At 43.3% G+C, this 23,129-nt stretch overlaps 1 protein-coding gene across 3 annotated transcripts in view; it reads left to right on the forward strand.

Moving 5' to 3' along the window:
- LOC121292285 (exportin-1-like) overlaps nt 1-23,129 on the forward strand; it is a 58,057-nt gene that overhangs the window by 33,640 nt on the left and 1,288 nt on the right. For all 3 annotated transcript variants that reach the window (XM_041214133.1, XM_041214134.1, XM_041214135.1), the window contains exons 12-24: nt 955-1,149; nt 2,268-2,406; nt 5,507-5,688; nt 6,195-6,351; nt 7,392-7,555; nt 9,452-9,586; nt 10,572-10,755; nt 11,930-12,036; nt 13,605-13,799; nt 19,313-19,481; nt 19,889-20,023; nt 20,776-20,938; nt 22,299-22,395. In XM_041214133.1, the coding sequence (XP_041070067.1) occupies nt 955-1,149; nt 2,268-2,406; nt 5,507-5,688; nt 6,195-6,351; nt 7,392-7,555; nt 9,452-9,586; nt 10,572-10,755; nt 11,930-12,036; nt 13,605-13,799; nt 19,313-19,481; nt 19,889-20,023; nt 20,776-20,938; nt 22,299-22,395 (2,022 nt within the window). The remainder of the gene's footprint in view (nt 1-954; nt 1,150-2,267; nt 2,407-5,506; nt 5,689-6,194; nt 6,352-7,391; nt 7,556-9,451; nt 9,587-10,571; nt 10,756-11,929; nt 12,037-13,604; nt 13,800-19,312; nt 19,482-19,888; nt 20,024-20,775; nt 20,939-22,298; nt 22,396-23,129) is intronic.

Consider the following 23,129-nt stretch of genomic DNA (forward strand, 5'->3'; position numbering starts at 1 on the left):
GCATTATGGTTCTACGGATGCTGTTAGCCTTCTGGAACCTAATCCAGTGCACTGTTTTTGTTGACAAAGCCTAGATAGTGAATATTGAAAGGATGATTTCTCATGAAGGGCATTCCTGCATGCATTTTCGAGCACTGGGACTTCAGTGGGGTAAATGAGTTTGGCGTGATGCAGTATTCCATGAGTATTAACAGTTGTGCAGGGTGATATGCCAACCAAACAACACAGTATTAGCATAGTGAGCATTGGTGGCTGTGAGAATGCTGGATTCTAAAATGAGTCCAGTGGTTACATACAGAATAGCAAATGCATGGCTTGTCAGGGAGAAGGGCAGATGGCTAAAGTGGAAAATAATTCTTGTGAAAAGAACATACTAGCTTAAAATCAGTGCTGGCGATCCTGGCAACTGGCCCTATTGTTATTGGGCTTTTTTTTAAAAACAATATTCCATAACCCTAGTCAATGTTAATAATCTCCTATGGGGATAAAATTGTCCCATGGAATAATTCTTTTTAACCTTCCCATACAATAAGTAATGGCATATAGTGCAAGCTCATTAAAGGAAAAGAAGGAAATGTAAATATATTTTCATGAAGGGATGCTGCGGGAATGTATATTATCAACAATGGTTAATAGGCTTGAATTTATATGGTGCCTTTCACAATCTCAAGCTATCACAGTGACCTACGGCTAAAGTTTTGAAATGTAGTTATTGAAGTTGTGTAATTATTGAACCCAAGTAGATACAAGCAGAATCTTTGAATGTTTTTAAGGCCGAGGTGGATAGCTTCTTGATGAACAAGGGGGTGAAAGGTTATCAGGGATAGGCGGGAGGTTACAATCCGATCAGCCATGATCTTAGGATTGGTGGAGCAGGCTCGAGGGGCCAAGCGGCCTACTCGCCCTAATTCGTATGTATGTTAATTTTTTTCTTTTGCTTGTTTGACACGGCAGGGCCTACACTACATGATTTTGATATCGGAAGTGGAAGAGATAGAAATTTTTAAAATCTGTTTGGAATACTGGAATCATCTGGCGGGAGAGCTTTATCGAGAAAATCCCTTTTCCATTAGCGCCTCTCCTGCTCTGGGGAATCCTCACAGTGATGTTCCTCCGAGGAGGCAGATCTACCTGCCAGTGCTGTCAAAGGTGTGCATTATTTGAACAGGTGACGAAATGGCTCCTTCCACATTTCCAAGAGCCAGTATTGGATTATCTCAACCTGGGCACTCTCCAGGCTTCATGTCCTTTCTGGGAAAGAGATGGAAGAATATAACCTTGCATCTTCATGCATTCCTTAACATGGCAGTTCTTATGTTCCCAAATTATTAGTTACTGAATGCTAATAGAATCTTAATCTATCATTAACAAAGAGGCTATACAAATTTTAAATTATCCTGTGCTCAAAGCGTATATACTGTTTCGCCAACAATGGTTTCAACTTAAATATTATCCCTCTTTTTCTTGCGTTAGAATAAGGCACTCCTGGGTGTGGATTGCGAGGCTGTGAGGGGATGTTGGCACTGAATTTAGTTAAATTCCCTCTCCTTTGGCCTCCTTTCCACTTCTGCACATGCATGACCTGTTCTCAGGTTCTGTCCCATCACCGGGAACGTGTGCACATGTGACTCATTGACCACCCATCTGATTTAATTTACCTGTTTGTTTTGTTTCCCTCCTTGCTGGTACCCAGGCCCTTCACTGTCTTTGGGGTAGTAGGGTTCCAAGCGTATTTAGCATTGCATTAATGCATTGCATGGTGGTATTGAAGTTAAGGCAGCCTGGTTTACTGACTGCGTCCACTGATGACCACTGACCTCACTGATTCAGAAACCCCTCACCATGATAAAATAAAAAGTAAATTACAATGGTAAAGGTTCCATTTTTAAAACTTTAGGTGAAATTATCTTTTTTAATAAGCCTTCCCTCATCTTTCAGAAGTGCCCTCAAGTTATTTATGTTTTGCCCTTGGCATCATATAGCGTAAGTAGATTCAAGAGGGCAGTCAGTTGACCGGGTACCAGCATCAGTTTCTGATCAGTCATTCAAAGCTTCCGCCACCACCAAGACCTCAATGTCACATTTCACTCTTACAAACTGTAAAATGCACATTTTCTACCATTCTGGACAATAGCTTGTTGAGTTCCCTTAAAATCTAAGGCATTCACCAAAGCAACCACATGCACAAACCAATCAACTGAAATGTCTTTGCATGAATTGTCTTTTGACTAAAACTCAATAAATTTATGGATTTTTTCTTTTTTCAGGTGAGGCTTATAATGATCAGCCGAATGGCAAAACCGGAAGAGGTTCTTGTGGTGGAGAATGAGCAGGGAGAAGTAGTTCGGGAATTCATGAAAGATACAGACTCCATCAATCTGTACAAAACTATGAGGGAGACACTTGGTAAGTTTGAGGTTTTTTTTTAGTTTAACAGTTTCTACAAAAGTCTTGTAGACTTGGGAGGCCCTCTACTCGATCTAATGGTTTTGCTGAATGAGGTGACCTTGGCTGTGTGCAGCCATTGAGATACTGCAGTTGACTTCAGTGTCTTTTAGAAGGCGAGGGAGGGAGGAGCACTTATAACCAGGGTTTCTATACCAGATTGCTATCCATTGATGTGTGCTGGGAAATGTTTGTGGTTGTCTGATGAAGGTGGTCAGAGTCCAGTTAGATAGCCTCCTCTTGCTCACTTTGCTGGGTCTTCTGAAGGTCGGGTGAGATACCAGAGGGCTGTGGGAATATTCCCAAGGTTAAGATACTGTCTTTGGAGGGAGTGGCTCAGGAGCTTTAACTTTAGCTGTTCACTAAATATGTTTCTTTGTTCCCTCCTTGTGGAGGTAACTTCTAGGGAATTCTGGCCTAGTGATTGTCACTGGACTAGTAATGCAGAGGCCCAGGTTAATGCTCTGAGGTCATGGCTTCAAATCTCACCATGGCAGCTAGTGGAATTCAAATTTAATTATTAAACCTGGAATTGAGAGCTGGTCTGAGTAATGATGACCATGAAGCAATCATCAATTTGTTGTAAAAACCCAACTGGTTCACTAATGTCCTTTAGGGAAGGAAACCTGCCGTCCTTGCCTGGTCTGGTTTAGGTGTGACTCCAGATCCACAGCAATGTGGTTGACTCTTTACCGCTATGGCCTATCAAGCCAAGTGGTTCAAGGGCAGTTAGGGATGGGCAACAAATGCTGGCCTTGCCAGTGACACCCACAACCAATGAAAGACTAAATAAACCCAGACTAATCAACTTGTGTTCAAATCCAACCACAATTTAAAACTAATTAATTAAATGGATCTCCAATTTTTTAAAAAAAAGCTAGTATCAGTAATAGTGATCAAGTAACTATCAGGCTGTTTAGTTCATTAATGTCCCTTGCTCACAACAGTAATAAATACTAACCTTGCCAGCTACGTTTCATCCCAAGAATGGATTGTGGGGGTGGGGCGGGGGGTGGGGAAGAGAATAATACCTGGCCTCTATGTAGCTTCTCGAAACAAAATGTACAAGTTCAATCACAGAGGAAGAAGTATCACTGGTGTATCAACAGCCTGTGCCACTGCTCTGCCTGTTCCTCAAACCCTGGTCATAATGAAGGGGAAGATTAAGCACCCGTGGGTGGCATTACTTTGTTCGCATTAATGGAATTGGTTTATTTGTCAGTAGGTTCCAGATTGAAAAATAGCCTGTGTAAAATGCTGGCCTGCTTTTATGTAATGCTATGTGCATCTAGAGAATATGATCATTGCTCTTAAATCAGCTGGGTGCCTTAAAGGCAATCTAATAGAGTTCTGAATCACAACCAAGTGGAGGGCTTGATGCTGCAATTGAATGGAAATTGGGTAAAAGTTGCTTCGGTCCTCTTGAGTGCAATTGCACAAAACTTGAACACCACCCAAAAATAAGTTATTCCCGATCTGTGCTATAAGCACATCAGCTGCCAAGCCTTTTGGCCCATTGGGAAGTGCCCTATGCTGGTTGGATTGTAGCTGTATCAGGCATGGTGAGTCAAAGTGAGAAACATGGGGGATTACCTGAGGCTTTCAGCAGGATAATTAAAACTAGTGGGGAATGGGAGCTTATGCAGGCAAAATTTCAGTAATCTAGGTTTTTGCCTGTGATTCTTACACGTATCCTGATATCAGTCATGTAGCTCATTCTGTGGAACTGTAGGAAATGCAGATGTGAAGAAAGACTTGGGACAGTTGGGGAGTTTTTTGTTATTACAGGACAAAAACGATGTTTCAAATTGTGGAAGAATAGGGTAGGTTAGATAGAAGCAGATGGTTTTCTGTTCGGGAATCCAGAACAAAGGGGCATTGATGCAAGGACACACTGCAGTAGAAACTTATTTACAGTGTTGTGTAATTGTCTTCCAGGATTGTTGGTTGTTGTGAAAAGCATGTTGGTTTTCAAGCTTAGGTTGGATAAGTGGATGAACAATAGTGGAGTAAAGAGATATGGGACTGGGGCTGATGTGATTAGACCTGGAAAGACAATGCCAGCACTGTAGTTGGGCAGGATGGCCAGTTCCAGATTGCAGTTTGTGTATTTCTCGCCCTACCACACCATGAATTACTGCTGGTGTTATTGTACAGGGTTAGAGACGGCCTGGGAATTAATCTGCAGCCTTTCCTTTCAAGTCGTGGTATAACGTGACTATGGGGGAGGCAGTTGAATGATATGTGGAAAGAAATATTTCTTTCTGAGTTATGGTTAACCGCCATGAAAGGTCATTATCTATTTTATCCATTCTTGATGCTTTGATGAGCTCTGCAAAGGACCTACAAATGTCTCTTCCCATTTCTGACCAACCTCGACCAAAACTATTCATGTGTTTTCTCTTATTAGATGCTGACGGGTATTGTGTATTTGCAGTTATTTCATTTTCTTATCTCTCTGTCAAAGAATGGAATGTTTTCCGCTTTGAGGAGCCATAATAATCATAAAGCAATTCCTGGTCAGCTATTGTGTGGTTGGGTTCAGGGTAATGCTCCCACTACTCTGTTCCAACAATGTGCCTCAGCCCCAACCTCAGGACAATGCATCAAAGTAACGTTTTCTATATTCTCTGTCCTGTGAAGTTTGCCAAATTAGGGATAATTTATGCTCTGGGTCCATGCCTAAATTCATCCAGTGTAGGATGTTGAGGATAGTTTCATCCTATCCACCCTGGTCCTTAACTCTTTATACACCATCCAGTCTCCAGCTAGTCTCATTTTAGGCAATGTGGTGCTTCACTTAGGAAATACTACTTCCAGCCTAACATTTCCCACTTCATTAAAGTGCATCATGGTGCAGCCAATTGTAAAGAGTTGAGAATGACATGAAGAGCAGTTCCAGAAAGAGCATTTTACAAGAAGGGTACATAACATTGGTCAAAATATAGAAAGGAAGGATGTGGACCTCTTGATCTGCTTTCCTTAGTGGTCGCATCTGTTGGAAGGAATTGGTAAGTGTGAAACCCAAATTTAAATAGGCTTCTTTGTTTTCCCATTTCAGTGTACCTCACACATTTAGACTATGCTGACACAGAATGCATAATGACCGAGAAGCTACACAACCAAGTGAATGGTACGGAGTGGTCGTGGAAGAACCTCAACACTCTTTGCTGGGCTATCGGCTCCATCAGTGGTGCAATGCACGAAGAGGACGAGAAACGTTTCCTTGTCACAGTCATCAAGGTCAGTTGGTTGAATTCCTGTAATCTCCTCCAACCCTCACAAATATCTGCGCTCCTCTAATTCTGGCCTGTGGTGCATTCCCAATCATCATTGCTCCACCATTGGTAGTCATGCCTTCAGTTGCCTTGACCCACCCACCCCACCCCCTCCCCAAACACTGGAATTTCCTCCCTACACCACTCCAAGCTTTTGGTCATCTGACCTAATACCTCCTTTATGGCTCAGTGTTGTACTTTATTTTATAATGCTCCTGTGAAGTGCCTTGGAACGTTTCATTACATCAAAGTTGCTATATAAATATAAGTTGTTGTTGATGAGTAGTAATGCTGCTCCATTTCGCTCTCACTTGGTCAGAGATCTCACCCCCAAATCCAGCTTCGGAGTAACCATATCTGTTCCCTTGGAAATTTAGGGTTTGTTAATACCTTGAACACAAAATAAATACAATGTAATGCCTTGATTCACTTTGCTCATTTTACTTACCATTGAATCTTCTGGCTTTGAAGGATTTGCTAGGTCTTTGTGAACAAAAACGTGGGAAGGATAATAAGGCTATTATTGCCTCTAATATAATGTACGTGGTGGGACAATATCCCCGATTCCTGCGAGCTCATTGGAAGTTCCTAAAGACGGTGGTGAACAAGCTGTTCGAGTTTATGCATGGTAAGGAGGCTGGTTATAAAGCCAGCTTGTATTCAATATGGAGCTATTTGCTGCTGTATAGGTTTGCTTACTGTTTTGACATGGCACAGACTATGAATGTCTTTGGGTACAAAGTAATGTATATGTTAAATCTGACCTAAGAACTACTTTGTGATACTGATGCACAACAACAGCAGTGTGCACCTTCTACAATATGCACTGCAGAAACTCATCAAGACTCCTTCGACAGCACTTTCCAAACCTGTGACCTCTATCACCTAGGAGGACAAGGGTTGTAGATGCATGGGAACACCACCACCTGCAAGTTCCCCTCTGAGTCACGCACCAGCCTGACTTGGAACTTTATCACCGTTCCTTCACTATCACTGGGTCTCCAGCACTGGAACTCCCTTGCTAACAGCACTGTGGGTGCACCTACACCACATGAACTGCAGCGGTTCAAGAAGGCAGCTCACCATTCTCAAGGACAGTTAGGGATGGGCAATGAAAATGCTGGCCTAGCCAGTGATGCCCATGTCCTGTGAGAATTTTTTTAAAAGCTGGGAATTTTTTACTGTTGAATTCTACTCGACCAGTGCATTGTAGTGAATTTAAAGTTATTGTATTTTTTTGCTGATGCATCTCAGAAATAATACAGTGCAGAAGTACTACTCCCTGTGGGAAGAATTGGTTTAATATTGCCTGATTTTAGAGGGCGTTATTTTTCTCTTAAAGAGTACATGGACCTCGGTTGTTGGAATAAAATTTTTCAACTGTTCCTGGGACTGATTAACAATGGCCTTAAGGTGGGGGGGGGGGGGGGGGGGGGGGGGGGGGGGGGGGGGTGGTGGTGGTGCGGGAAATGAGCCTTCTGCAAATTCCATTGATCAAAATTGAGTGTGGAGAGGTGATCTACAAAATTTAAACCAAGTTTTAAAACTGTTGGATTCAGATTTTAAAAGAAATATGCAACTAAACATTTAAAGGGGTTTTTAATTTAAATTAAGGTTAAATTGTGTTCCTTTTAAGAAAAAAACATTTAACCCACTTCTGCTTCACAGAAACGCATGACGGTGTCCAGGACATGGCTTGTGACACGTTTATTAAGATAGCACAAAAGTGCCGACGTCACTTTGTACAAGTTCAAGTGGGAGAGGTGATGCCTTTCATTGATGAGATCTTGACTAACATCAACACCATCATTTGTGACCTGCAGCCTCATCAAGTAAGTGTGGTTATAGTTCAAGTGAAGCAAGTTTTCTAGCTGGCCAGCTCTCCCTTAAAGAGGATTTATTAAGTGATAAAGCAATACTTTACAACCAGCCGATAGATTACGAATCTCACAAGGCCCTTACTCTCTGGAGCAGCTTGGACAGGAGTCGATGCTGTTTCTGGCCTGGGCTGATGACTTTCTTCTGTTTCTCCTCTGTTCTACCTTTCTTCTGTGAACCTGTGCAACTATATACTGGACCTTTTTTCAGAGAGCCCTTATTATCCCCCTCTAATTCTATTATCCAGGATTTCTCCTACCATATTTGGTAAAAGCAGTTGACTCGCACCATTCATAACATGATCAATGTGATTTAATACATCATTCACAATTACGTCAATAGCCAATTGACACATTGAGGTCTAAGGCTTGCAGGAAATTTGGAGCTTGAATTGTTCCTTGGAAATTCCTTTGGTAACACTAGTTATAATCGGAGTTTAGCAATGCAATCAAAAATGCAAACAGCCATTTCGAATCATCTTTTTCCCGTCTCCTATTGTTAAACTATCTGTGCCATTTTAAACTGTTCTAATTTCCACTTAATCATTCTGAAATGTCCTAACTTCATACTCTGTTGCTATAAATCTCTGTTTTAATACATGGCTACGCCACCACCTTTTTCCTAGCTTCCTGTCCTTCCAAAATGTCAAATACCCTTGAGTATTTAGGCTCCAGTCTTGATCACATTGCATCCATGTCTCTGAATGGCTGTCGGGTCATGCATATTTATTTCCATTTGTGGCATCAGTTCATCTGTTTTGTTAGATTGCTGCGTGCATTCGGATACAGAGCCTTTAATTCTGACTTTTTACCATACTCGCAAATTCTGGTCTTAGCTGTTGGTGCACTCTTAAGTTTATACACCCTGTCCCTTTCTGCCACACTCTGGTTATCATTACCGTATTGCTACCCTGCTGTATTGCCTTGTCCTTTCTCTTTAACTTATCACATTTCCCCTTTCTACACCACCAGTGCCCCTCCCAAAAAAATAACTTTAATTTAAGCCATTTCTACTGCCCTAGTTATGACTCACCAGAACACTGGTCCCAGCAGGGTTCAGGTGAAGACCACTCCAACAGTCCAACTCTTTCTTTCCCCAGTACTGGTGCCAGTGTCTCATGAATTGAAACCCATTTCTCCCACACCAGTCTTTTGAGCCACACATTCAACTCTCTCATTTTATTTATCCTACACCAATTCAATTATGGCAGAACAGCAAAAAGTAACTTTTTTAAATTTAGCCCCTAGCTGCTCAATTCCAAAGCAGAACCTCTTTCCCAATCCTATCTATGTTGTTGGTACCCATGTGGACCAAGGCGACTGGATCCTCCTCCTCCCATTGTAAGCTCCTCTCCAGCCCAGAGCTGATGTCCCGGAGCCCCCCCTGGCACCAGGCAGACAGAAGAGCTGTCTGGACTCCTGCTCTTGGCTGCAGAAAACAGTGTCTATCCCTGTGACTATGCTGTCCCTTACTACCACTATGTTCCTATTTACTCCCACTGTGCGCGCGCGCACCCCCTCCCCCCCCCCCCCCTGCTTGAATAGCTTCCTGTACCATGGTGTCATGGCCAGTGGTCACTTATCCACCCTGCAGCCCTTGTTTCCATCCCCTGTTGGACAATTGCAAGAGCTGAAGTTCTTCCACTTCTCACCTCCTTGATCCCCATGCCTGCTTCACTCACAGTCACACCCTCCAGCCCCTGACCATGGACCAAATCAAAAGATTCTAGCCTAAAGGGTGCGACTGTCTTCTGGAACAAAGTGTCCCCTCCCTATACATCATAGTATCTGAAGCTCGGCCTCCAGCTTATTAACTCCGAAGGAAAATTAAGAATTTCTTTCAAATTTCAGGTACACACGTTCTATGAAGCAGTTGGTTACATGATTGGAGCTCAAACTGATCAAACTGTCCAGGAGCATCTGATTGAGAAATACATGCTTTTGCCTAATCAGGTGTGGGACAGCATTATTCAGCAAGCAACAAAGGTGAGTTATATAACTGATGGATAGGTCAATTCATTATTCATTTAATTAGAAACCTGCACGTCTTATTGGGTTGTCTTCCTTTTATGTTGGGTCATTGAGTTCATTTAAATAATTTAAGGGAACGCTCTGTTATAATATTTTTCCATAAAAGATTTGAGGATATAAATGTCTGAAATTGGAAATGAGCATAAAATCAAAATTCAAATATTTGGTTTTAGCAGGGTAAACAATTCCAATCACTAAGACATTAAAAAAAAGTTATAAGGCAGTAAATATCCTTTTTCTGTTTCCTTTATCTCTACAGTTATCATCTAGGGCTGATAATAAGTTGTGGCTCATTTTCCCCATTCCCTCCAACCATAAAACTCCAATCTCATCTTCAAACAGTTGACATGGACTTGTTTATCACCAAGATTGAGACCATCTATTTCAGAGCCCTGGCTCTGAGAACTCCATGTTCTGCCGTGTCTCACCTCATGGGTGGGAGAGAGAACAAAGCCCTCTGAATGTTGCACTCCTGCATCAGTTAATGTGTGACTGGGCATCATTGGCAGATTGGGTGTCATTTCTCCTGTGGTCATGGGAGAAAAGAGAATAGCATCTTCGGAAGTCAATAATTGTAAATTCTGGAGGGGATACTAAGTTTCCTTCCCCCCTGTGTACCCATCCCTTTTTCCTTTTGACCTGAGCTCCTTGTGTTCTCAAGCTTGTTGTATGAGTAAGGCAGATGGAGGATAGATGCTTTCTTGTATGCGTATTGAGAGTGAAAGGACATCAGTTTAGCAGTGTCCAGCACGAGTGCCATGAAGAGAGAGTCGCACACATTACATGCTGTCTGCCCTCCCCCCGTTCAACTGCAGTAGAAAGTGTGGGGAGGGGAGAAGCAGGAAATATAGAGCGTTTTAAGGTGCAATGAAAAGTGTTTAGAGCATTTTGTCACCTTGATAGATACAAATTCCATTTATGCACATCATATTTTACAAAGAACGTGGACATTCTGAAGGATGCGGAGACAGTGAAACAGCTCGGGAGTATCCTGAAGACTAACGTGAGGGCTTGCAAGGCAGTTGGACACCCATTTGTTATTCAGCTAGGACGAATATACCTGGACATGCTCAATGTGTACAAGTGTTTGAGTGAGAACATCTCGGCTGCCATCCAGGCAAATGGTAACTAGTCATTTCTTTCGGGGGGGTGCGTGGAGCAGGAGGGATTGAATGTTTAAGCAGATTTTTCCAAGATTTTCTTCTTTCCAGAGCAAAAGGCTTCCCCCAGAAGGCTGTTGAGGGTCAATTCAATACAGGGTATTTCAAAACTGAGGTTGGTAGTGCACATAACTCAAAAATCTAAAGTTTACTGAACCAAAGTAGATGGAATTAAGATGCAGATCAGTAATGATCTAATTGAGTGGCAGCACATATTTGAGGGGCAGAATGGCCTATTCCTGACCCTATGTTTCCTTCAATAACTTCTATATTTTAAAAAAATCTGTATTTCATGGCTTTACCAAAAATTGGAGGCTTATCCAGTTGGGAAAGGAGAGCTTTGATATCCAACAAGCTTTATGATTATAAGCTTGGAGTGGACTGGTTTGGGAAGCCAAATAATGGAGTTTCCTATAAGAATTCTTTAGCAATCAGCCACTTTTCATGTTTACGTAGACTTGGAGTTGAGCATGATAGGTTATGCATTTGAAATGTTGCAGATAAGGTGTACCGTGCCTTTATTTCTCCTGTTTTTCCCCTTCCCATTGCACCCCTAGCGTCAGAAGTAAGAGAGGATTTTAAATCTCTGATGTCCTATTGCTAATGCATTAGGATCCTCGGAAATGAGGCCAGTGTGTGATATTTTCGTGCCTATGGTTTCTTGTGTAATAGGCCTTTATCTCAAAGCAGCTGGTATTCCCTCACATGTTTTGTCTGCTCCCAGCAGCCACCTGAATCAAAGCTGCATGACACTTGTCATCTTTTGGTCTCATCAACAGGTTGCAGCTTGTTGTGCTGTACAATGAATTGTTGCTGTAAGGCGGTGATGGGCAAAGAACTCCGTGGCACCTCTTGCGGTGTCTGTGGCGCAACTCGGTCTGAAGCTGGGTTCCTTACCAACCAGGGAAGATGGGTCACATTTGAGAGCTCAAGAGGAGCAAATCAAATTGCTGAATAAAATGACCCCCTTCTCACTCTTCTCTCTCCCATCCCACTGTCATCTCTTGCAGTGTAGCAAAGAGAGAGGCCATGCAAAAAAGACAAGAATGGGCAACATCACTGTCCATGCTTTGTATAGTCTAGTGAATGACCCTGGTGACTACTTGTAATCTACTTGTATATTTATTTTACCCATTAGGCGAAGTTGTTACCAAGCAACCATTAATCAAAAGCATGAGAACAGTAAAGAGAGAGACTTTGAAGCTGATATCTGGCTGGGTGAGCCGGTCCTCAGATCCACAGCTGGTGAGTACAATTAGCACAACTGTGCTCATGTATCCAGAACAACCCTACGCTCCCCTTCCATTTGAACTCCTTTTATTTTTAAAAGGGTTTGTTTCTGTTGCCCTACTCGCAGCCTGTTTTGAACGTGTTCTTTTATTGCGTGAAGAGTTTCCTATCTTTAAGCTATGCTTGTTGGCCTCGCCTTTAGACTCGTGCCTCCTCGCCCTACTTGAACTGCTATCTGCTTTCACTTATAACTTGCATTTAGATAAAGAATCTGCCAAGGAATGTCCCAGGAATACTTCACTGGGGGCCGTGAAGGAAGCAAGAGAGAAGTTAGGAGGAATACCTGGGACCTTGGTCACGAAGGTGGATTTCGAGAGCATTTGTTTTTAACGGAGGAGAGTGAGTTAAGGAAGAAAATTTCAGGAGGGTACCCAAACAATTCTAGGCTCTCGGCTGGGTTTGGGGTGGGGGCAGGGTGGGGGGAAGCATTGTACAAAAGGGCAAGAGTCAGAGGAATAGTTTGCTCTGTTGGGATATAGGGCTGAAGGAGATTTCAATGTTAAGGTAGGACTAGGCAGTTTAGAGGTTTGAAAATGCCTTTATTTTAATTTGTGGGTGTCGGGGAGCTAGTGAAGTTCAGCAAGTTGGGAGTAGTTACCAAGCAGAACCTGTTGTGATAGTTCTGGGTGAGTTGGAGTTTGAGGAGGAAGGGGGGCAGGATAGCATTATAGTGGAGCTTGGATGTGACAAAGCTATGTTATGAAGTGATTCAGCAGCAACAGGGCTGAGCTAAGAAGCAGCAATAGGAATGTTATGTAAATTATTGCCTTTGTGATGTGTGATCTGGGCTGAATACAACACTGGGTTACAAATAACATGACTGAACTGGGGACGTTAAGCAGAGAGGGGGATGGAATCTGTTCAAGAAGTAGAATTTTTGGTAAAAGCAAAATACTGCGGATGCTGGAAATCTGAAACAAAAACAAAAATAGCTGGAAAAACTCAGCAGGGTCTGACAGCATCTGCAGAGAGGAACACAGTTAACTTTTCGAGTCCGTCTGACTCTTCTTCAGAATTAAGGAAAAATAGAAATGAGATGAAATATAAGCTGGTTGAGGGGGGTGGGACAGGTAGAGCTGGATAGAGGGCCACTAATAGGTGGAGGCAAAGAAGAGATTGCCAAAGATGTCATAGGCAAAAGGACAAAGGGGTGTTGACAGTTGTTGAGGTAGAATTTTTGGGTGGGTACTGAAGATGATGGCTTTAGTCTTATGGTGGGCTGAAGAAGTTTTGACATATCAGAGGTTGATGTCTCTCTGGTGAGAAGGTATGGCAGTCCACTTACAGTCAGCATCAGGCACTAAAAGGAACACCAAACTTGACCTTTTCCCCCTCTTTTCTTTCTCACGCTCTGGTGCCAAGGATATGCTGCACTTGCACCTAGTCTCATTTCCCACTGCTGTGACCCTGGGATTTAGTTCTATTATCCTTATCAACAAAGAAAAGGAAATGGAGACACCCTGCCAAGTTACCCAAACACAATAGCTCTGCCCTCACTGTCCTGCCTCGTGACTTTTTTTCAGGTTGCAGAAAACTTTGTCCCCCCGCTGCTTGACGCAGTGCTGATCGACTACCAGAGGAATGTCCCTGCAGCCCGTGAGCCAGAAGTTTTGAGTACAATGGCCACCATAGTGAACAAACTGGAGAATCACATTACTGCAGAGGTCCCCCAGATCTTCGACGCCTTGTTTGAGTGCACTCTGGATATGATCAACAAGGTAATTTTCGGTCTGATTGTAGGGGGTTTTACTGCCTGTCGTGTATAATCTACATCATTTTCAGAGTTGAAGGAAAGTATTAGTCTCCCCAGCATAGTGTTAGTTCAGGGGCTGGGACTAATTTCCTGCCCTGCTCAGTTTCCAGTGTAGCCTCTGTCAATCCTTTTTTAAATAGCATGTTTTAATGGTCTGTCTCTGTGCTAGTTGAAGGCTGCCTGTGTCTCTTTGTATGTATAAGTATGTTAAATTAACAGTTCTGATCCAGGCGTCGATTTAAAAGCAAAATCAATTTGGATTGGCAGGTTTGACCAGCAATTAGGTCTCACTTAACTAGTAAAATATGAAGTTCACTAAAATTGTATTTTCCCATAGTTTCTAGTTTATAATCTCTCATAACGTGGTTTTCAAGATTACAGAGGCAATCCTGTAGAGAGAAGAGAGATTCAGTTTGCATAAGGATATCTGTTCAATCTCTTGTCTGTGCTGGCTAGAATTTTTGATTCTGATTCTGATTCCGTGATCCCTTTACCTGCACGGGATGTGAATCTTCATGAACATTAGGTCGGAGCAGGGTTGGACTCGACTGATTTTTAAAAAAGCAAAAACCTCCAGTAGCCCAGTCCGCTCTCTAGCCTGAGCAGTGTAGGATGGCCTTATGGGATCTGTCCCCAGATGTTTCCCAACACTGGAACCTTATCTCCATCGAGTCACTGCCCTCACGAGATAATGAGCAAAGGGGGAGGGGGGAAATATGTTAAATTGTCACAGCTGATGTTCATTGTATCAAGTACCGTTGAATTATGACACCGAAGAAAATATTTTATACTTTTTATAATATAAAGCAAAATATTTACAGAGCCCTAGTGAATGAATATTTATCCGAGTGAAGGTGATGTGGTATTGTCGCTGACTAGTAATCCAGAGACCCAGGGTAATGCTCTAGGGACCCAAGTTCAAATCCTGACGCAGCAGGTGGTGAAATTTAAATTCAGTAAAAATCTGGAATTAAAAGCCTAATGATGACCATGAAATGATAGTCGATAGTTGAACCCATCTGTTTCACTAATGTCCTTTTTAAGGATGGAAATCTACCATCCTTACCTGGTCTGGCCTACTGAAATGGCCAGTCAGTTGCATCAAACCGCTACAAAGTCTCAAAAAAGTAATGGAACTGGACGGACCACCTGGCATCGACCGAGACACCAGAAACGACAACGGTAAACTTGGCCCTGTCAACCCTGCCTCCGTCTGGGGCTAGTGCCAAAATTGGGAGAGTTCTCTCACAGGCTGGTCAAGCAATAGCCTGACATAGTCACCCTCAAGGAATCATATCTTACAGATAATGTCCCAGACACCATCACTATCCCTGGGTATGTCCTGTCCCACTGGCAAGACAGACCCAGCAGAGGTGGCAGCACCGTGGTATACAGTTGGGAGAGAGTTGCCCTGGGCGTCCTTAACATTGACTCCAGTCTCATGGCATCAGGTCAAACATGGGCAAGAAACCTCCTCCTGTCAATTACCACGTACAGCCCTCCCTCAGCTGATGAATCGGTGCTCTTCCATGTTGAACACCACTTGGAGGAAGAATTGAGGGTGGCAAGGGTGCAGAATGTACTCTGGGTTTGGGACTTCAATGTCCATCACCACTACTGGCCAAGTCCTAAAGATCGTAGCTGCTAGACTGGGTCTGCGGCAAGTGGTGAGGGAACCAACAAGAGGGAAAAACACACTTAAACACATCCTCACCATCCTGCCTGCTGCAGATGTATCTGTCCATAACAGTATCGCACATTGTGGAGACAAAGTCCTGCCTTCACGTTGAGGATACCCTCTATTGTACTGTGTGGCACAACCACCGTGCTAAATGGGATGGATTTTGAATCGATCTAGCAGCTCCAGGTTGTTCCATGAGATGCTTTGGGCCATCAGCAGCAGCAGAATTGCACTCGAACACAATCTGTAACCTCATGGCCCAGCATTTCCCCCACTCCATCATTACCATCAAGCCAGGGGTTCAACCCTGTTCAAAAACTGCAGGAGGACATGCCAGGAGCAGCACCAGCATACCTAAAAATGAGGTGTCAACATGGTGAAGCTATAATATAGGACTACTTGCACGCCAAATAGCATAAGCAGCAAGTGATAGACAGAGCTAAGCGATCCCACAACCAATGGATCAGATCTAAGCTCTGCAGTCCTGCCACATTCAGTGGTGAATGGCAGTGGGCAATTGAAACAACTCGCTGGAGGAGGAGGTTCCACAAATATCCCCATCCTCAATGATGGAGGAGCCCAGCACATCAGTGCAAAAGATAAGGCTGAAGCATTTGCTACAACCTTCAGCCACAAGTGCCGAGTGGATGATCCATCTCGGCCTCCTCCTGAGGTCCCCCTAATCACAGATGCCAGACTTCAGCCAATTCGATTCACTCCATGTGATATCAAGAAACAGCTGAAGGCACTGGATACTGCAAAGGCTATGGGCCCTGACAATATTCTGGCAATAGTACTGAAGACTTATGCTCCAGAACTTGCCGTGCTCCGAGCCGAGCTATTTCATTGCAGCTACAACACTGGCATCTACCCAGCTATGTGGTAAATTGCCTAGGTATGTCCTGTCCACACAAAGCAGGACAAATCCAACCCGGCCAATTATTGCCCCATCTGTCTACTCTTGATCATCAGTAAAGTAACGGAAGGGGTCATCAACAGCGCTATCAAGCAGCACTTGTTTCGCAATAACCTCACTGACGCTCTGTTTGAGTTCTGCCAGGGCCACTCAGCTCCTGACGTCACTACAGCCTTAGTTCAAACATGAACAAAGGAGCTGAGCTCCTGAGTTGAGGTGAGAGTGACTGCCCTTGACATAAAGGCTGCATTTGACCAAGTGTGGCATGAAGGAGCCCTAGCAAAACTGGAGGCAATGGGAATCAGGGGGAAAACTCTCCACTGGTTGGAGTCATGCCTAACACAAAGGAAGATGGTTGTGGTTGGAGGTTAGTCATCTCAACTCCAGGACATCACTGCAGGAGTTCTTCAGGGTAGTGTCTTTGGCCCAACCACCTTCAGCTGCTTTGTCAATGACCTTCCTTCTATCATAAGGTCAGAAGGGGGATGTTCACTGATGCACAGTGTTCAGCACCATTCGCGACTCCTCGGATGAAGCAGTCCGTATCCAAATGCAGGAAGACCTGGACAATATCCAGGCTTGGGCTGACAAGTGGCAAGTAACATTCGCGTCAAGTGCCAGGCATTGACCATCTCCAATAAGAGAGAATCTAACCATCGCCCCTTGACATTCAATGGCATTACCATCACTGAATCACCCCACTATCAACATCCTGGGGGTTACCATTGACCAGAAACTAGCCATATAAATACAGTGGCTACAAGAGCAGGTCAGAGGCTAAGAATCGTGCGACGAGTAACTCCCTACCTGACTCCCCAAAGCCTGTCTACCATCTACAAGGCACAAATCAGGAGTGTGATGGAATACTCTCCAGTTGCCTGGATGAGTGCAGCTCCCACAACACGCGAAGCTTGATACCATCCAGGACACAGCAACCCATTGATTGGCATCACATCCACAAACATTTACTCCCTCTGCCACCGATGCACAGTGGCAGCAGTGTGTACCATCTACAAGATGCACTGCAGGAATTCACCAAGGCTCCTAAGACAGCACCTTCCAAACCCACAACCACTATCATCTAGAAGGATAAGGACAGCAGAGAGATGGGAACACCGCCACCTGGAAGTTCCCCTCCAAGTCACTCACCATCCTGACTTAGAAATATATTGCCGTTCCTTCACTGTCACTGGGTCAAAATCCTGGAACTCCTTTCCTAACGGCACTGTGGGTGTACGTACACCGCATGGACTGCAGCGGTTCAAGAAGGCAGCTCACCGCCACCTTCTGAAGAGCAATTAGGGGCGGGCAATAAATGCTAGCCCAGCCAGCGAAGCCCACATCCCATGAATGTATTTTTTTTATTTTAAAATCAATGAGCTGTTTTATTGCATAAATTTGCTGCAAGTGTGGAGTCGGATCCTGTGATTATATAATAACCCTCTGGGTATATTGCTTTGCATTTCCTCATTTTTATGGTTTCATAGCACATTTAAGACGTTCTTGCTGCTCTTGTCTCATCACAAGCCTGACCATGTAACTTCATTTTGGCCCATCTGTTTGAAATAACTTTTTTGTTTTTATAATTTTCCCTTCTAAGTGGGTGTTGTAAATAAGATATTTGTTGGGGGAATTGTGATGGTACCGATGGATTAGCACACTAACCTTTCAGCCTGGAATCTGTATTCTGAGTCCAGCCCAGTCTAGCCTGACGAGTTGAGCATCTCCAGCTTTTCCTACATGAAACAGGTTTGGATAATTTCAATACCTGTTTCTGGCAGCTGTGGATTAGTTGCATGAAACATCTCATAACACAGTGAACAGTGTCGCCTTAGTTCGAAGAGCCAATAGCTATAATGAGTGTAGGAAATGCATGACCTTGCACTTGAAAAGTAAGGGTTAGTAGCCCCATCTTTTTGTGACTAGTACTGCCTCAAAGATGATCTGTTGAGTTTTTAAAATGCTCCCCACTTCCCTGCCATTGTGGTACTGAGATTTAAACCTATTTAATCCTTCTTGGGTAATAAAAACAGAAAATGCTAGAGAACCTCAGCAGGTCCGGTAGCATCTGTGGAGAGAAACAGGGTTAACGTTTCAAGTCTGTTTATGACCCTCCTTTCTTCGGAAGAAGAGTCCTTGAAACGCTAACTTTGTTTCTCTCCCTACAGTTGCAGCTGGACCTGCCGAGCTTTTCCAGCATTTTCTGTTTTTATTTGAGATGTCTGGCCTCCGCGGTATCTTGGGTACTTGAGTTGTCATACTTGCTGCGTAGCTGTCGCTAGTCACAGGTCCCATCAGGGTCTAGCATGGAACACGGGGAAGTGGAGGGCTGGAAGTGCTCGTGGTGGTCCAATCCCAAAGCTGGAAAAGTGTAATGCACTCCACCTCTCTCATCCTCTCATTACTTTGTGTCAAATATCTATCCAGTTCATTGTCTTGGATACTATATGTAACCACTACTTCACCAGTCTGTTCCAAACATTCACCACCTTCCAGTGCTAAGTAGTTTTCATCCTTGCTCCTTTGATGAAATTGGAAGCTCAACATCGTACGTATTTATTTATACAATTTTAGAATCTTAGCTTAATATTCATATGCCACTGGAGTGTTTGGCTATGTATTGAGTACGAGACCAGACTGGAAGCTCTCCTGTCTGCTAGCTTCTGTTAGTCCAAATTATTTCTGCACTAAGAAGTTCAAAATGTACTGTAATTCAAATTAATTCAGATTTGAATTAACAGGAACAGGCTACCAATTAATTAGAGGTCTAATTTAAAACTTAAAATTGTGGCGATAAAATATTACTTGCCACTTGCAGACTGTACAAAGATTTAAATTATATAAAATTTCAAGTACTTAATTTTTTTGTCTTCCTCTCTAGGATTTTGAAGAGTATCCAGAGCACAGGACTAACTTCTTTCTGCTTCTTCAAGCAGTCAATAGTCATTGTTTCCCTGCCTTCCTGAACATACCTCCAGCCCAGTTCAAATTGGTCCTTGACTCCATTATCTGGGCTTTCAAACACACCATGAGGAACGTGGCCGACACAGGTATGTTGTGCTGTGAACCTTGTATTCCTATCCCCAACCTCACCCAATGTACTGTGTGGTCTCTCCTGCCCTGAGTCTAACTTCAAAGACTTGAGTTAGTATTCAGCACAGAAGCTGGCCTTTTGGCCCCAGCTAGATGTTTATACTTCAAATGAGCCTCCTCCCACATTGCTCTTGTCCTGTCTGCAGGCCCTGCTATTTAGTTCTTCCTCATATTTATCTGACTTCAACCCCTTGTGGTAGCAAGTTCCACGTTCTGATCACTCTCTGGATAATGAAGTTTCTCCTGAATTCTTTGAGACAACTGCTCGTAAATTGAATATTTATGGCCCCTAGTTTTTGGTCTCCCCACAGGTTTTGGACTGTATCAGTGTTTTAACTGGATTTTGTGATGCGTGTGTTTGCAGGGTTGTCCATTCTTTATACTCTACTTCAGAACGTTGCACAGGAAGAGGCAGCTGCCCAGAGCTTTTACCAAACTTATTTCTGTGACATTCTCCAACACATATTCTCAGTGGTGACAGATACTTCACACACTGCTGGTAAGTCAGACTTTTGTTCTTGACACTTTGTCTTTTGTTTGGCCCTGCCCCACATAAAAATGATATACTGACCCGGAAGGTGACGCAGTGGATTTATTACACCCCGCCCCCCTCCGACTCTGCCTATTCTTGGCTAAGTTAACTGATATGAGCTCAGTGTAATGGTGGAGAGTGTGCTGGAGTTATGTATTAAGCAGAGTAGAGAATAGGTGGGTGTGAGAATTGGCGGGGGCTCCTTGCTTTTGATTTCCCATTGGGTGACTTGCACTGGAAAGCTCACATGAAGGTAGGATTGGGTCTAAACATGAATCCCTCCATGCTTGAGACTCATGGGGCAGGTGGAAGGGGGGTGGTGGGGGGGGGGGAGAAAGTACCTGCATTTAAATAGCACCCTTCATGATCTTGGCAAATCCCAAAGTGCTTTACAGCCCAGTGAAGTACTTTTCAATTGTAGTCACTGTTGCAATGTAGGAAATGCACTCCCTCTACTGTACTAGTGTGTCAGCCTAAATTTTGCGCTCAGGTCCTTAGTGGGTAACCTTGTGGCTCAGAGTGCTACTACAGAGCTGTGGCTGAAACTGATTGAAGGATGAATCAGGGAAAGGTATTGAGAAATTGTCACTGTCTTTCGAACTGTCTCAGGAGAAGAGGCTGAAGGATACAGGAGGAATGTATTTTATTGAGGGTGTACAATTTGGATCTGACTGCTCCAATTGTGTTAACTTTTTTGAAAATTAATTCCATCTTTCTAGGATTGACGATGCATGCTACCATCTTGGCATACATGTTCAGCCTAGTGGAGGATGGCAAGATCACTTTGTCTTTGAGTCCAGCTACTCCCAATATCAACAATCAGATCTTCGTGCAGGAGTTCGTGGCCAACCTGTTGAAAACTGCCTTCCCTCACCTCCAAGAGTGAGTACTGATCAGACAGATGTGATTAGTTCGGCCATCCAGCCAAGAAAATTCTTACTCCCTGTTCTATGATGAGTTAGCAAATTGTGGTTGTGGATGGTGATGGCAGTAGAGGTGTTGTCATGAATCTATGGGTTAGGCAGGGTGAAAAAATGGACAGGGGTCTCTCTCTCTCTCTCTCTCTGTCTGTGTTTGTGGTCTGCTGCTATCAGTTAAGTCCCCCTCTCCTTCTCTTCCCATCTCCCCCCACCCCACCCACGTTTGCTGTCCCTCATTTGTGAAGCCACACCAAGGCCCCTCTGTAGAAAAGGGGCTTAGAATTTAAATAACTGGGTTAATGGCGATGGGGCTGAATTAAGGTTACCTAGGAGTTTTGGACAACATGTCGAGTTGTACAGGGGTAAATGAAGCGGTCCTATTGTCTGGAGTCCTTGCAGTGTGCACTGGATAGATGCAGCTAAAGCACGTGACCACCAAGGTATTGTTACTTACTCAAACTGATGCAAACAACAATATTGTAGATATTATCATTTATTTCAGGAAATTGTTGCCTCTTTAATTAGACCAGAGCAAATTGTCCTGGTCTGAAACTGAGTGGAGGCAGCATTGGAATCACCAACTGATTGAAGAAACTGCAGCTGTATCTGGCTTTCTCCTAACTTTGTGTTCTGTTTCATCTTTCATTATCTCATTCCTTTGTTTCTTTCCTCTCCTCTTTATTCCCCATTTTTGCTTTTCCTGATGGTCTCTTTTTTTAATATTCCTTTCCTTTTCTCTTGTCAGAGAAAACTGACTGTGGAACCTGCTGGGTTTTATGCTGTGATTTGCTGATTTTTTTAAAATCGGTGTTAATTTTTCTCTTTTGAGAAACAGCATGCCTGTTGACTTGTACCTTTTTTCAGATTTCTGCACTTAATGAGGTGTTTGTTTGTCCCACCCACAGTGCAACCTTGGCCTCAGTCGCTGCTGAGTTTCTCCCAGTGTACCCCTGTTTTTAGTTTGGTCAAAAATGTTAATTGTAGTAATCAAAACAAAAGGAAAAACTCAGCAGGTCTGGCAGTGTCTGTGGAGAGAGAAAGAGTTAGTGTTTCAATCCCAATATGATTTCTTCAGAACTCTTTGAGCCACATCGGTATTGAAATGTTAACGGTTTCTCTCTCCACAGTTGCTGCCAGACCTGCCTGAGTTTTTCCAGCACTTTTTGTTTCTATTCCACGTTTCCAGCATCTGCGGTATTTTGCTTTAAATTTTAATGTTAATTGTGGTATGTGTTAGGGTTTCACTATTTGGATTTGCAAGAGAAGTGGAGGTATAAAAAAAAATTATGTTTAATACTGCTTCTTGTTTCCTCCTCCACCAGCGCACAGATCAAGGTTTTTGTGACTGGTCTGTTCAGCCTAAATCAAGACATTCCATCTTTCAAAGAGCATCTGAGAGATTTCCTTGTACAGATCAAGGTAAGAATTGAATGGAGCAAGTGCCACTGCTGATGGGGGAAATATAACAAAAACACCTATTTTTGACAAATTGTCTTGTAGCTAAGCAACGTAAAGCATTTATAAAGAAGAATGTGTTTTGTGTGATTCTGCTCCCAGCGTACGACACAAGCTGCAACCTACAGATTCAGCACTTCTAAGCGTTTTGCTTCCACCATCTTAAAAGGGGGGGGGGGGGCGGTGGGGGGGAATAGTTCAAAAGAATTGGGTCAGAATTTTTGGTCTCTTTTTTGCTCCCAAATTGGTTTGTTGCAACCAAAACACATCCATTCATTGTTTGAAGCACTCATAGACATCACTGTATGATGCCCTGTATAAGTGTAAATTTGTCAGATGTTCAATCCATATTTGCCTGAAGGGAGACACTATTTTAAGCCAAAGCCATGTCATGCACCACTTGTACAATTGGACTTGTTTTCTTATTATTTTTCCTGCTCCTTTTTCATGTTTTTGAATAGATGTACTTGGCGAGTGTGGGCAGATAACTGGTGGGTGCCCAGCCCCTAATGAGCTAGCAACCCAGCAGGAGTTGCGATTTCAAGGGCAGAAGGGAGGAAGACAATGGGCAAAAAAAAAACCCCTCTGCCATTCTCCTTTTTGATTTCACTATTCCTTTTTGCGCTCTCCTCATCTGTATTTTTTTTTCTCCCTATCCCCCTATTCTCATCCACCACCAGTGTTTTTGTCTCCAGTGT

This window comes from Carcharodon carcharias, chromosome 20 (genome assembly GCF_017639515.1).
Source record: "Carcharodon carcharias isolate sCarCar2 chromosome 20, sCarCar2.pri, whole genome shotgun sequence".
Taxonomy (NCBI): Eukaryota; Metazoa; Chordata; class Chondrichthyes; order Lamniformes; family Lamnidae; genus Carcharodon; species Carcharodon carcharias.